General features: G+C 40.7%; 1 protein-coding gene across 1 annotated transcript; it reads left to right on the top strand.

Moving 5' to 3' along the window:
* The first annotated feature begins 10965 nt into the window (after positions 1-10965).
* Positions 10966-11457, top strand: LOC131075547 (uncharacterized). Its single transcript, XM_058012391.1, has one exon. The coding sequence runs from the start codon at positions 10966-10968 to the stop codon at positions 11455-11457; it is 492 nt and encodes a 163-aa protein (XP_057868374.1).
* The last annotated feature ends 707 nt before the right edge of the window (positions 11458-12164 follow it).

The following is a 12164-nucleotide window of genomic DNA, read 5'->3' as shown; positions in this document are numbered from 1 at the left end:
AACCACCTTCTCTTCCTGAAATGGCTGATCGTTATGGTCGTGGTTTTCGCATTTTTGCTAGGCATGGGTATCATGGAAAAGGTTGTGGTGCTCATGAACAAGGGATAAGAGTTCCTCTAGAGACTAATTTTCACAGTTATGCCTTTGGACTTGGCTATAATCCCTGCAGACGTACTAAAGCTTCTAAAAGACCATGCATTAGTGTTAATGCTATCTCCACATCTCTATCAATACAACACCCTGAGTATATTGATGGGGATCCTTCGGGTGATTGTGCTTTGGATATCTTCCCTACCGACGATGCTTTAGCTGAGTTCTTGGGAGCCTATGACACTCTTCCTCGTTATCATCACAATAGGGGACTCCCTTATTGTTTGAACACTGAAGCCTATTTTGGAAAAGAGATTGATAATGATGAGATTGTGAAAGAATTCCCTCAGTTAAAGGATACTCCTCAACAAAGTAATCTTCTCATAAGTGATACCACTGATGTTAAGATAGACCTTTGCAATAAAGAGAAAGTTATTAAAATTGGAAAATGTTTGGATGAAGAGGAACAAAAACAATATGAAGATTTATTGCATGAATTCCCCGAGATCTTTGCTTGGACATACTCTGACATGCCTGGTATAGATCCTAAGATTGTTACTCATAACATTGTCTTAGTTCCTGATGCTAAGCCCGTGAAACAAAAGATTCGAAAAATGAATCCTAAGGTAGCTTTGCTTGTTAAGGCTGAGATTGAAAAGTTATTGGAGGCTGGATTTATCCGCCCTATTGACTATTCCCCATGGATTTCAAATATTGTCGTTGTGGCTAAACCAGATAACAAAATAAGAATGTGTACTGACTTTCGGGATCTAAATAAGGCTTCATTAAAAGATGATTTTCCTCTTCCAAACATTGACATGATAGTTGATTCTACAGCAGGACATGCCTTGTTATCCTTCATGGATGGTTTTTCAGGATACAATCAAATTTTTATTAACCCTCAAGATCAATTCAAAACAGCTTTCACTACTCCTTGGGGTACGTTTTGTTGGATAATGATGCCTTTTGGACTTAAAAATGCCGGTGCAACCTATCAACGAGCGATGACCCTTATCTTTCATGATTATATGCATAAGATTTTAGAGGATTATGTTGATGACATTTTAGCCAAATCCTTTCTTCGCATGGATCATATTAAAATCCTTCATCAAATCTTTGAAAGGATTCATAAATATCACATGTGCTTGAATCCCCGAAAATGTGTTTTTGGTGTGGATAGTGGAAAACTATTAGGATTCATAGTTTCGCATCGTGGGATTGAGGTGGATACTAAGAAAATAGATGCTATTGTCAACATGCCACCTCCTAGAAATGTGTCTCAACTTAAAAGCTTACAAGGAAAGATTCAAGCTATTCGTAGGTTTGTATCTCAACTTGCGGATCGTACTTTTCCTTTCACTCAACTTCTCAAAAAGAATATCACTTTTCAATGGAATGAGGATTGTCAGCAAGCATTTGAAGATTTAAAAATGTATTTAACTAATCCTCCTATCCTTCGACCAACCAAACCTTCTCAACCCTTCCTTCTTTATACGTCTGCTTCCTCTCATGCTCTCGCAACATTGTTGGCACAACATGATAAAGATGGTAAGGAATGTCCAGTTTATTACATAAGTCGTACCTTACTCGATTATGAGACCCGATATTCTACGATAGAAAGACAATGCTTGGCCTTGGTGTTTGCGACTCAGAAATTGAGACATTATCTTTTAAATTCAGAAGTCCATGTCATGATAAAGTTTGATCTGTTGAAGCATCTTTTCTCTAAAACTGATTTATCAGGACGCCTAGCTAAGTGGGTTATGATGTTAACTGAATTTGACCTTAAATTTGTTTCACAAAGAGCAATTAAAGGGCAAGCGTTGACCGATCACCTACCTGAGGCCCCTTCACCTTTCTCCTTCCCTAACCCTGAGTCTTTTCCTGACGACTTCATTCTTTCTATAGAGAAAGATGAAACTTGGGAGTTATACTTTGATGGCTCTAAGTGTCGTACGGGATCGGGGGCAGGTGTTGTTCTAATTTCTCCTACAAAGAAACCTATTCCCTTATCCTATCGTCTAAATTTCCTGTGTACCAATAACATTGCTGAGTATGAGGCTCTTATAGCGGGAATAAAAGCAGCCTTAGCTCTGAATATAAAACACATACATATCTATGGAGATTCGCAATTGATTATAAGACAAGTAATAGGAATATATCAAGCAAAACAAGACAAATTATCACAATATAAAGACCTTGCTATCTCTTTATTACAAAATTTTGATTCTTATACTATGGAACCCGTTCCTCAAAAAGATAATCGACATGCAGATGCAATGGCATGTGTGGCTTCTCTGGTATCTTTAGAGGACCCTGTGGTCGATCTTAAATTCATTATTCACAACCTTATTTCTCCAACTATTGTAGACGATTCTAGCTTGGTAACATGTTGTGATTTTATAGACTCAGATGAATGGTACTCGCATATCGTAAGATATTTGACCGATGGTACCTTTCCTGATTCCGCTAATAGGAACACTAGGGCTAGAATCCGCAAGCTGTCTGCTAGGTATATCGTTCTTTCTAATGTCCTTTACCGAAGGGGTTATGATGGTCTTCTCCTTCGTTGTCTTAACAAGTCAGAAATCCCTATTGCTCTTGAAGAGGCACATTCAGGTGCCTGTGGGGGGCATTTTGGGGGCGAATCCTTGGTTCATAGATTGCTTCGTATGGGATACTATTGGCAAACTATGCAGAAGGATTCCTTTTCATTTGTTAAAAAATGTCATCAATGTCAACAACACAATAATCTGATTCATGCTCCTGCCCAAGAACTTTGTTCTCAAGTAGCTTCTTGGCCTTTTTCCGCATGGGGTTTGGATCTTATTGGTAAAATCTCTCCTCCTTCATCTCAAGGACACACCTTCATTATAACTGCAACAGATTACTTTACAAAGTGGGTAGAAGCTATTCCCCTTCGCTCTACTACTGCTGAAGTGATTTGTCAATTTCTTCTAGAAAACATCATTTCTCGATTCGGGATACCTTCTACTATAATCTCAGATAATGGGACATCATTTAAGAACAAGGATGTGAAGAAATTCCTCGAGAAGTATCATATCAAACATCGATTTTCTACACCATACTATCCTCAGTCAAATGGTCAAGCCGAATCATCCAATAAGATAATTGAACAAATTCTTCGCAAAACCGTGAATAAGCATGGTAAGGATTGGAGTAACCAGCTAATCTATGCTCTTTGGGCTTACCGAACAAGTGTATGAATTGCCACAGGAACTACTCCTTATAATCTTGTTTATGGTGCTGACGCTATTATGCCTTTAGAGCTAGAGATTCCATCACTTAGGGTTTCTCTCAAAGGTATAGTAGATGATGACTCTTATAGAGAACAACGACTTCAACAGCTTGAGATGCTTGATGAACAGTGTATAAACGCTCTTGAGCATATTCAAGCGTATCACAAAACTCTACAACGAAGCTATAATGATAAGGTTATTCAACGTTCCTTCTCAGTAGGTGACTTAGTCCTTTATGAGAATCAGCGCAATGTGAATGCCTTACCTGCAGAAAAGGGAAAATTTAGTCCTAATTGGCTTGGACCATATATCGCTATTGAGGATTATGGATCAGGTGCTTACAAAATAGCGGATGTAGATGGTACGCCTCTTAAAGAACCTATCAATGCTATGCACTTGCGTAGATATTATGCTTAATTCTTTGTTCTTCATCTATCTTCTTTTCAATTCTTCAAACATTGGATAATATGTTAGTGTCTCTTAATTAAAGCAAAATAGAATTAAATGTTATGTTGTTTAATCTATATTGCTTCATTCCTGACAAGCGTGTCTTCTTACTTTATGGTTTGTCTTGAATTCATTTATGTAAATTGTGAAAGATTTACATTCCATTATGCTAGCATATTATACAGTGTCTTTATGTGTTAAGTAGAATCGTATCATGTTGTGTTTAAGTTCAGAATTAAATCACATTAGTTATATGATTCTTAGACTTAATGCATATGTCTTCCTTATCATCAATGTAGTACTTGATTAAATATTTAATTAAGTCACACATGTATCAATTTAATCATGGAGCATTGAGAAATCAATCACATGGAAATTAAATTCTGAACATACATGTACATTTACCAAATGTATTAGATTTAATCAAAACAAAATATACATTTAAGCATTAAAGATAACACATTTGAGACAAAAGAGAAGCATGTATATATACATATATATATGTGTGGATCGTATACAAATATAGGTCACTGTATATCCAAAATGTGACCTCTCCTACATCATAAAATCATCTCCTATCCCTAGGACTGGTGGCTGGAGAGTGTCGACTGGACGCTCCCTCCTAATCTGGCCGTGAAGGTGGACCCATGGGTGTGTAGCAAGATACAGACCGTGAGTGACTCCGAGAGGAACTCCTGCGATCCCTATCCATAAGGATCGCGCGATAGGTGGTAGCCTCAGCCTGAGCTGCTGCTAGATCTCATCGCGCCTGCTGAAGGTCCACTGATAGGACTCTCTCTCTCCCTCCATATGTCTACCTAAACTCAGAATGGGGAAAACAAGTCCTCATGCCGACCCGTGTTCCCCTGAGGCCTATAGGAAATCTGTGAGGAACTAGGGATCTGTGCTATCATGGAAATGTCTGTCACTACCTGCTGAATCAAGGAACGCCACTCCTGCACATTAGCTGTGGCAGTAGAATAGATTTTTGTATTAGTACCATTCTATATCATCAAAACATTAATAATCAATTTAAACCTACTATACCTGGGTCTCCCTCGCGCCAGTAGGGATCATGATACGGTAGCATCTGTGATTGGGATCTGCTAGGCTCCCCTCACTCGACTAATTTGTGCATGATGGGTGTAGGTTGGGCAGTACTAGGAACAGGTCTCCGTATCGCCTCATGTTCCCCCTATTGGGAAATATGAGGAGGATCCAGATCTATGGTATCATCCCCTGAATGGTGAGGAGCTGCATCTGACTCCTCCTCATCATCTCTATCCTCATCATCTCTATCCTCATCTGCATCTGACTCCTCCTCATCATCAGTTATCTCCTCCTCATCCTCATCTCCATCTGTGTCCTCCTCCTCGGCGCTGGGCTGATCGCCTGTAGGTGGATCAGGATCTCCCGCCTCCTCATGACCCTCTCCCTCCTCTGGCTCCTCTGACCTGGATCCCTGGTCCTCATCTCGGTCTCCATGTCTCCATGGGCCTAGATGGCCTGTCGGGTGATCTGGTGGAAAGATAGGACCTGGATATGATCTCATAAACCATGAGACATACCTGCGCTGTGCTCCAGGCTCTGCAGAATAATCAGTGACTACATCCTGATCAGATCCCTCTATATCCGTAGTCTCGATGTCATCTATCATCAGTCTCGCTACTACTCTAGGTCTGGGAAGGACCCGTGAGTGTCGAGTATAGATGGGCACATCGGCTGGAACACACTGCTCTAGCCCAAACTGCCTCCATACTCGGTCAAAGTAGAAAGGGACTATGATGTGTGAATATCATCCCTGCAGTAGGCAGTTCCTCTGTAGGCATGCTAACTGTCTCTCCATACCATCCCATCTGTGCATCCGTAGGTAAGGTCTCCACACTGTCACCTCGGCTGTCAGTCTGTCAAAAATCACTCTCCAATATAACAAATCTCCAAATCTCCACTCGCTGGTAAGTGGATAAGCGAACACCCTAGGTCGCTCGCTCGTTGTACTCAGCGGAAAGCCGATGGGCCTAGTGCATGTGAAGTGCTCTAAAATCCACACCTGCAGAAGTGTGCATGTCATCAAACTGAACCTCTGTCCAAATACGTACTCCTCAAGTTCGTGATAGAGATGTGCAAGCATACTCTGACCCCAAGCATACACTCTCCTGTGTCTCTCCATCGCTCTGATACACCATGTGAGACCCCCATGCATGTGCATCCCTCGCCCATTAGGGCAGACGGCTAGTGCTATGATGGCTATCATAAGGCGTCTCAGAAGGGATACCTCCCCTGTAGGATGTAAGAGCCAGCTGACCATGATGCGACCTCTCATCTCGCTCGGCATGACTCTCCCTATGCAATACACCTGCTCTCTCTGATGATCCTCCGCTGACCGATCAGTCGCGTATGTAACAGTCGCTCCTCTGATAGGAAGACAAAGTATACGGTACACATCCTCGAGTGTGACTGTCAGCTCCCCTACTGGAAGATGAAATGTGCATGTGTCAGGATCCCATCGCTCCATCAATGCCATTAGCATCGCAGGATGGAACCGAATGGCTGGCATGAGGATCACATACCATAATCCTACTATCGACAGTGTGTCTCTCTCTGACTGAGTAAGCCGCGGAATCTGATCTTGCAAACTGCGAAGAATATGTCCCGCTGTATGCTCTCTCATGTACGGAAGGTCCTGCAACACAAAAACATAACCGTAATCAGTACTCGATCATCAAAATCGCTAATGCAAACTGTCAAACATCATGTGCTAGTCCTGAAACCCCTCGCCAAGCCCTGATTGGGGACCATAGTGTCCTATCAAGGACCATGGCGCCCTGTCAGGGACCATGGCGCCCTATCAGGGACCATGGTGCCCTTGTCAAGGACCATGGTGCCCTGGGGGGACCAGGGTGCCCCACAGGGACCATGGCACCCTGGGTGGGCCCCGGGTCAGCCTTCAAGGCCCGCATACGATCACAGAAAAGTCAAAATGCAGAAAATCAAAAGTCAAAGTTTAGTCAACTCACCTCGTCTAGTGGCTTGTCGTCAATCACGGCCTGGCGTAGGATCTCAACCCTCGTGGGATGCTCCGGTCATCGTGAAGGCATGATGATAGCTATGTGGGCTCCGCTGCAATGAACAGTACTCAGAATCAACAAAGTGACAAATGCAAGTGTCTCATTCAAGGTATATACGTTCATTCCTGTACCTTTATTTTCAAAACCCTAATTTTCCCCTTTCACTCATTTCATCATAACTTGAGTTTGGGAGATGCGATTTTTGAACCGTTTGTTGCATAGGAATCGTATTTTCATTCCCCTACTCTCGGGATGTTCCAAAAAGTGCTCTGATGAAGCCTTTTTAGTGAACATCCCTCATCAATACTCTCTTACACAATTTGTCGTAAGTAAACATGCTACCCTGTTTCACCTCCCTAATAAGCAAGTCGAAACAGGGGGGGGCATACAGCTACTCACAAATTTCATCACTTTCCTTAGTAAGCATTAGGTGATTTTTGTGATCTAACATGTGTTTTGTAGGGTGTGGTTCCTAACTGTGTACTGCAGATGCCGCTGGGGGCTTCGTCCGACAACTTATGGATATATCCTTTTTCAAATAATGTTTACTTTTTGTACTTTAGCTCACATATGCACGTAGTACTCATATGACCGCTAAAGTGGGGGCTAAATGTAATGTCATAAATTGTATGCACTTGCTAAAGCAGTACAATTTAACACCTAGTTTAGCACCCGCCTTGGCGCAGTTGCACTTTGCATGGCATTTCCCCTTTAGCACTTAATTAATCGAATTAATTAGGTCTAAAGGTTCTATTTCACCATTTTCCACATCACAAAGTCAGGCCCTTTCATTAAAGCGTGCCCCTTTCATTTTATTCCTCCAATACATCACTTAATCAAAAACCCTAATTAGGCCCTATTCTGAGCTTGGGGGCTTGATTTCGGGGATCAAAACATCTCGAAATCATCTGTAACTTCGGGCTTCTCTCTAAAATCATCATATCTGATGGCCCTGAAAATTTGGTGAAAAGTTGTCGGGACCGTGGCGCCCGGAGTGCACACGGTCCCAGACATTTTTCCCGAAATTTTAGGAGCACGATCCAATCATAAAATAAAGCTTAACCCCAAGAAATTGGCGGGATATTCAATCTCTAGGTCGGCCAAAAGATGAAATTGCGACCTAGGGTTTAATACATAAGAGCTCTCTTTCTTCATTTGAAGGGATGGGATTTTTGTTTTCAGGAACTTCATATGCAGTGAAAGAGCAGATCTTTGAAGACTTCAACAACATCCAACATCCTTCTATCAAGCATCTATCAAATTCATTCATCCACTTAGGGCTTGGAAGACATTGAAGAACAATAGGAGATTACCGACTGAAGATTGGCTTGTACTCCTCCCTTGAGGGTTGGGTATGATTTCATGTTGTTTTCATGTCTTTACGTAAGCTTCAATACATCATTTATTCATGCTTTAGATCACTTTGCATCTTGATTTAGAGCATTTACGTTATCATTTACAAGCAATTAGGGTTTACTTTCTAGGTTGCTCTAGTTTGCTTTCTTGCATTTTAGGACCTTGCACACACAATACATTTTACAAAAACAACTTGGCTATTCGTGGAGGTGGAAATCGCCAAAGTGGGGGTTTGACTAAGGCAAAACCCTATATAGCCGCCCATACACCCTTTTTCAGATATCATTGCAGGTTTCGGGATTCGGACGACACCGCGGGATACAGATCCGGAGAGAGAAGGTCGAGACAGCACTCTATATCAAATTGCAGAGCAGAAGACTGGGACAGGGACGTTGGGCGCCCTGGTCCTGCCAGGACAGGGGCGCTGGGTGCCCTAGTCCCTGGGACAGAGGTGCTGGGCACCCTGGTCCTCCGGACAGACAGCTTTCCGACAGTGTTCCAGAGTGCAGAACAGCAGTTTCCGGTGCAGTTTTCAGGACAGTGGCGCCCGCGCCCCTGTCCTGAACATTTTCAGTCCAATTTTGACTCCGGGTACACATCTGCATTCTTATTTCATCCTTGTATTTACAGCTGTTCATTGTTTAATCTCAATTCTGCAATCTTGTTATTAGTTCATACTTGCATTTTGGGATTAGGGTTTGAACTTGCATTATTTGATCTTACAATTTCAACAAGGGAATAGAAATCCTAATAGATATCCCGTGGCTCTCTCTTCCACAAAAAGAAGTAGCCAATTGTGCGATATCTCTAGGCTCTTTCGTATTCCGTAATGTGTGTCAAAAGGTAGGATTAGGGCATGATTAACCTAGTCTCGCTTTTTTCCCCCACACACAACCTAATGCATATAAATTCAATGGTAGATGTTTTACTTGCAATAAATTTTATCATATGGCAAATTAATGCAGAAGTAGGCTGAATAATGGAATGAATAATGTGAACAATGGCCCAAACATTACCAGACAATGTTTCATACGAAATAATTTTGGTCACAAGTCAAACATGTATAGAGCAAAGTTGAACAATTTTCAGAACAAGAAATGTTGTTTGTCGTGCATACAACAAAACTAGTCACATTGCAAAATTCTGCAGAAGCAAGAACAATGATTCGATAAACAAAGGCAAATCAGATGAGAAAGGCAAACCAAAGGTAGAAGAGATTAGGAATAAGCATGAGAAGATGTGGGTTAAAAAATATGAATCCAAGGCAGCTAGTGAATTTGTACCTGAATCCGATGTAGGATCTTCATCCGATAACTAAGGCATTTGACCTTAGGGGGTGGCATTTTCATGCAAAATATTGCAGAACCCCCTAAAGAGATATGTGATCGATCAAGTATGATTGCAAATTCTTGGAGATGATTATCTATAATTCATCATACCGATCTTGGAATCCACTAGAATGGATTATGCTGAACAGGACACCCGGTTGAACTTTAGAGTTTCATTTATTTCAACTTAAAGTTAAGGGACAAAATGTGAATCATTTCCAACATTGCGAGCAAAGAGTTGAAGCTACAGAGCGAGGTGAACTAGTTTTCAAGGTGATCAAAAGGCTTGAGGTGTTCCAACAAGGAGTTCTTGTGCATCCAACAGAAGAAAAAGGTATTTACCAAAGCATGTTCTGAACCCTTAATTTGTTGAAATGACATCTTCATCTGTTGATAATCCTTTGGTAGTAGAAATTTTTTAGCATGCAAGGCCTCAATTCAAAAAGCCTTTTAAATCTATTGAGGATGATCCCAATGGTGCTTTTTCGTCCATTCCATATGGAGTTATTCATGTTGATGATGTTAGGGCATAGATTCACTGCACAATTGAGGAAATCGAAAGTAAGGATATCTTGACCCTGTACACTGATCACATAATGGATGAAGTTGGAAACCCCAAACTGGAATATGCATAGTTATAGAAGAAGGGTTTCATGTTGTTTGTTCATTTTTTCAATATTTGATGGCGACGGATATGTGAGATATATTTTGAGCCGTGTTCATGATGAATTCATATGGTTGGACAGACCTTACAAGATAACCAAGCAAACAATTCATGCAGTCACATGCCTGAATCAAACCGGTGGAAAAATTAATTTGAGAAAGGTGGCAAGCCCAACCATCACAGAGTTAACCGGTGCTCAATTTGACAACAGGTCAATGACAATTGATGATATCTTAGAGCATGATGTAAAATTTGCATCAATAATTATTGGATACAAAGTTTATCAGTCTAGCAAATTGAATTGGGTCTCTAGTATTGCAATATATGCAACCTATTAGATGGTGAAAGAGGACATGTAGTATGACTTGTGCACGGTTCTTCTTGAAGAGCTCTTGAGAAATTCGAAGAAAATCAAAATAAACAAGAAGAATATTTTTAAATTCGATTCATTGATTATATGCTTAGCACTATACTTCATGAATGAAATCCCTGGCATAGGCAGAGTCCAATGGGCATATGACTTATCAGTAATCACTCAGATCAAACAAATTTTGTAGAGATTGGGAAATAGAGAGAATCAAACAGCTGCCTTGTGGAGTTTTTTCAAAACCTTCCAAGGCAAAATGAAGAATAGGGAAAGGATCCCTAAGGAAGTGGTGGACAAATATGTGGATACTATTTGTTTTATGGTGGACAAGGACCAGGGCCATATGAAGGTAGTAGAACCAAGGAAAATATATTGGATAATGCAAATGGGTTATGAGGTTGATGTTCAAACCATTGAAAGCTATGCTCAACACCTTTTGACAAAATTGGATGACCCTCAAGAACCAAAATTTGGCACTTTCAAGGAAAAAGATATGGAACTTCATAAGAAGTTCACTCAGCCCGAAAGGAAGAGGAAAGTAACAAAAATGGTAGAGGCAGTGGCTGAGAAGATGGGTTTTACTAGAGAATCTATCAAGAAAGCTAAGGAGAAGAAGGCTCAAATGGAAGCAGAGATGGAATCAAAGAATCCTAAGACTAAATCGGTTCCCTCCAAAGAAAATCTTAAGGAGACTAAGTCTTCCCCTGCTCCGATGAAGCCATCTCCTCATTCAACAACTCAAAGATCATTCGAAAAAGGAGTACTAAAGAAGAAGGAGAAACCAAAAATAACTTATGTCGCTATATCTCATGTTGCATCTGAGACAGAGTCAGATGAGGAAGCAGAGAAAGAAAAGAAGAAAGGAGAATTTGTCTAAGTGATTAGGAAACCACAGTCTGATGATGCCTAGTAGAGCAAGAAGACAAAATCTAAACCTTCTCTAACTGGTAAGCCCAAAAGAGGAAGAAATCTAACCACTGAGCTTGATGAAAGTCTCGAATCCGGTAAGATAGAAGGTAAATATACCATTATCCCCCAATGACTTCAAAAGAATTGACTGATGAAATTAATGATAGAAATGTCAAGAATATTAGTGCACATTATGAAAATTTTGATGAGAATGATCAGAGGGAAATTGAGGAAGTTGTTGTGTTGCATTTGCATAGCTTCAGCAAATCTTTAATTGAGTTAGAATGTAGTATTCCAAAGGATTTATAGAACATTCTTTATGCTAGAAGGCTTACTACAAGCCAATTAGATAAGGAAATGAAAGAACATGAATTAATCAATATCAGTTCTTACATATCCCAAGAAGAAGTTGATAATGTCATGGAGTATGCCAACAACAAAAAAATTCTGAAGCAAAAAAAAAGTAAACAGGTTGATGGTTGGCAGGGTTGAGGAAGTCAGGAAAGAAACTAAAGAGATATGGAAAAAGTTCTTAAAGAACAATTGGGTTGCAACCAACCCCAATTGTGATGATGAATCTCAAAAGGAAGATACTTCCCATCTAGAAGTATAGGCAAGTTCTCAAAAGGATGAAATTCAGACAGAGGCTAATTCGGAAGTCCAGATCAATGTAAT

The sequence above is a fragment of the Cryptomeria japonica genome, chromosome 5, assembly GCF_030272615.1.
Source record: "Cryptomeria japonica chromosome 5, Sugi_1.0, whole genome shotgun sequence".
Taxonomy (NCBI): domain Eukaryota; kingdom Viridiplantae; phylum Streptophyta; class Pinopsida; order Cupressales; family Cupressaceae; genus Cryptomeria; species Cryptomeria japonica.
The sequence above is the reverse complement of the archived record's forward strand: the minus strand, read 5'-3'. Positions and strand labels throughout refer to the sequence as shown.

Coding starts and splice junctions, on each gene's coding strand:
- LOC131075547 (XM_058012391.1), top strand. CDS start 10,966: ATGGGTTATGAGGTTGATGTTCAAACCATTGAAAGCTATGCTCAACAC.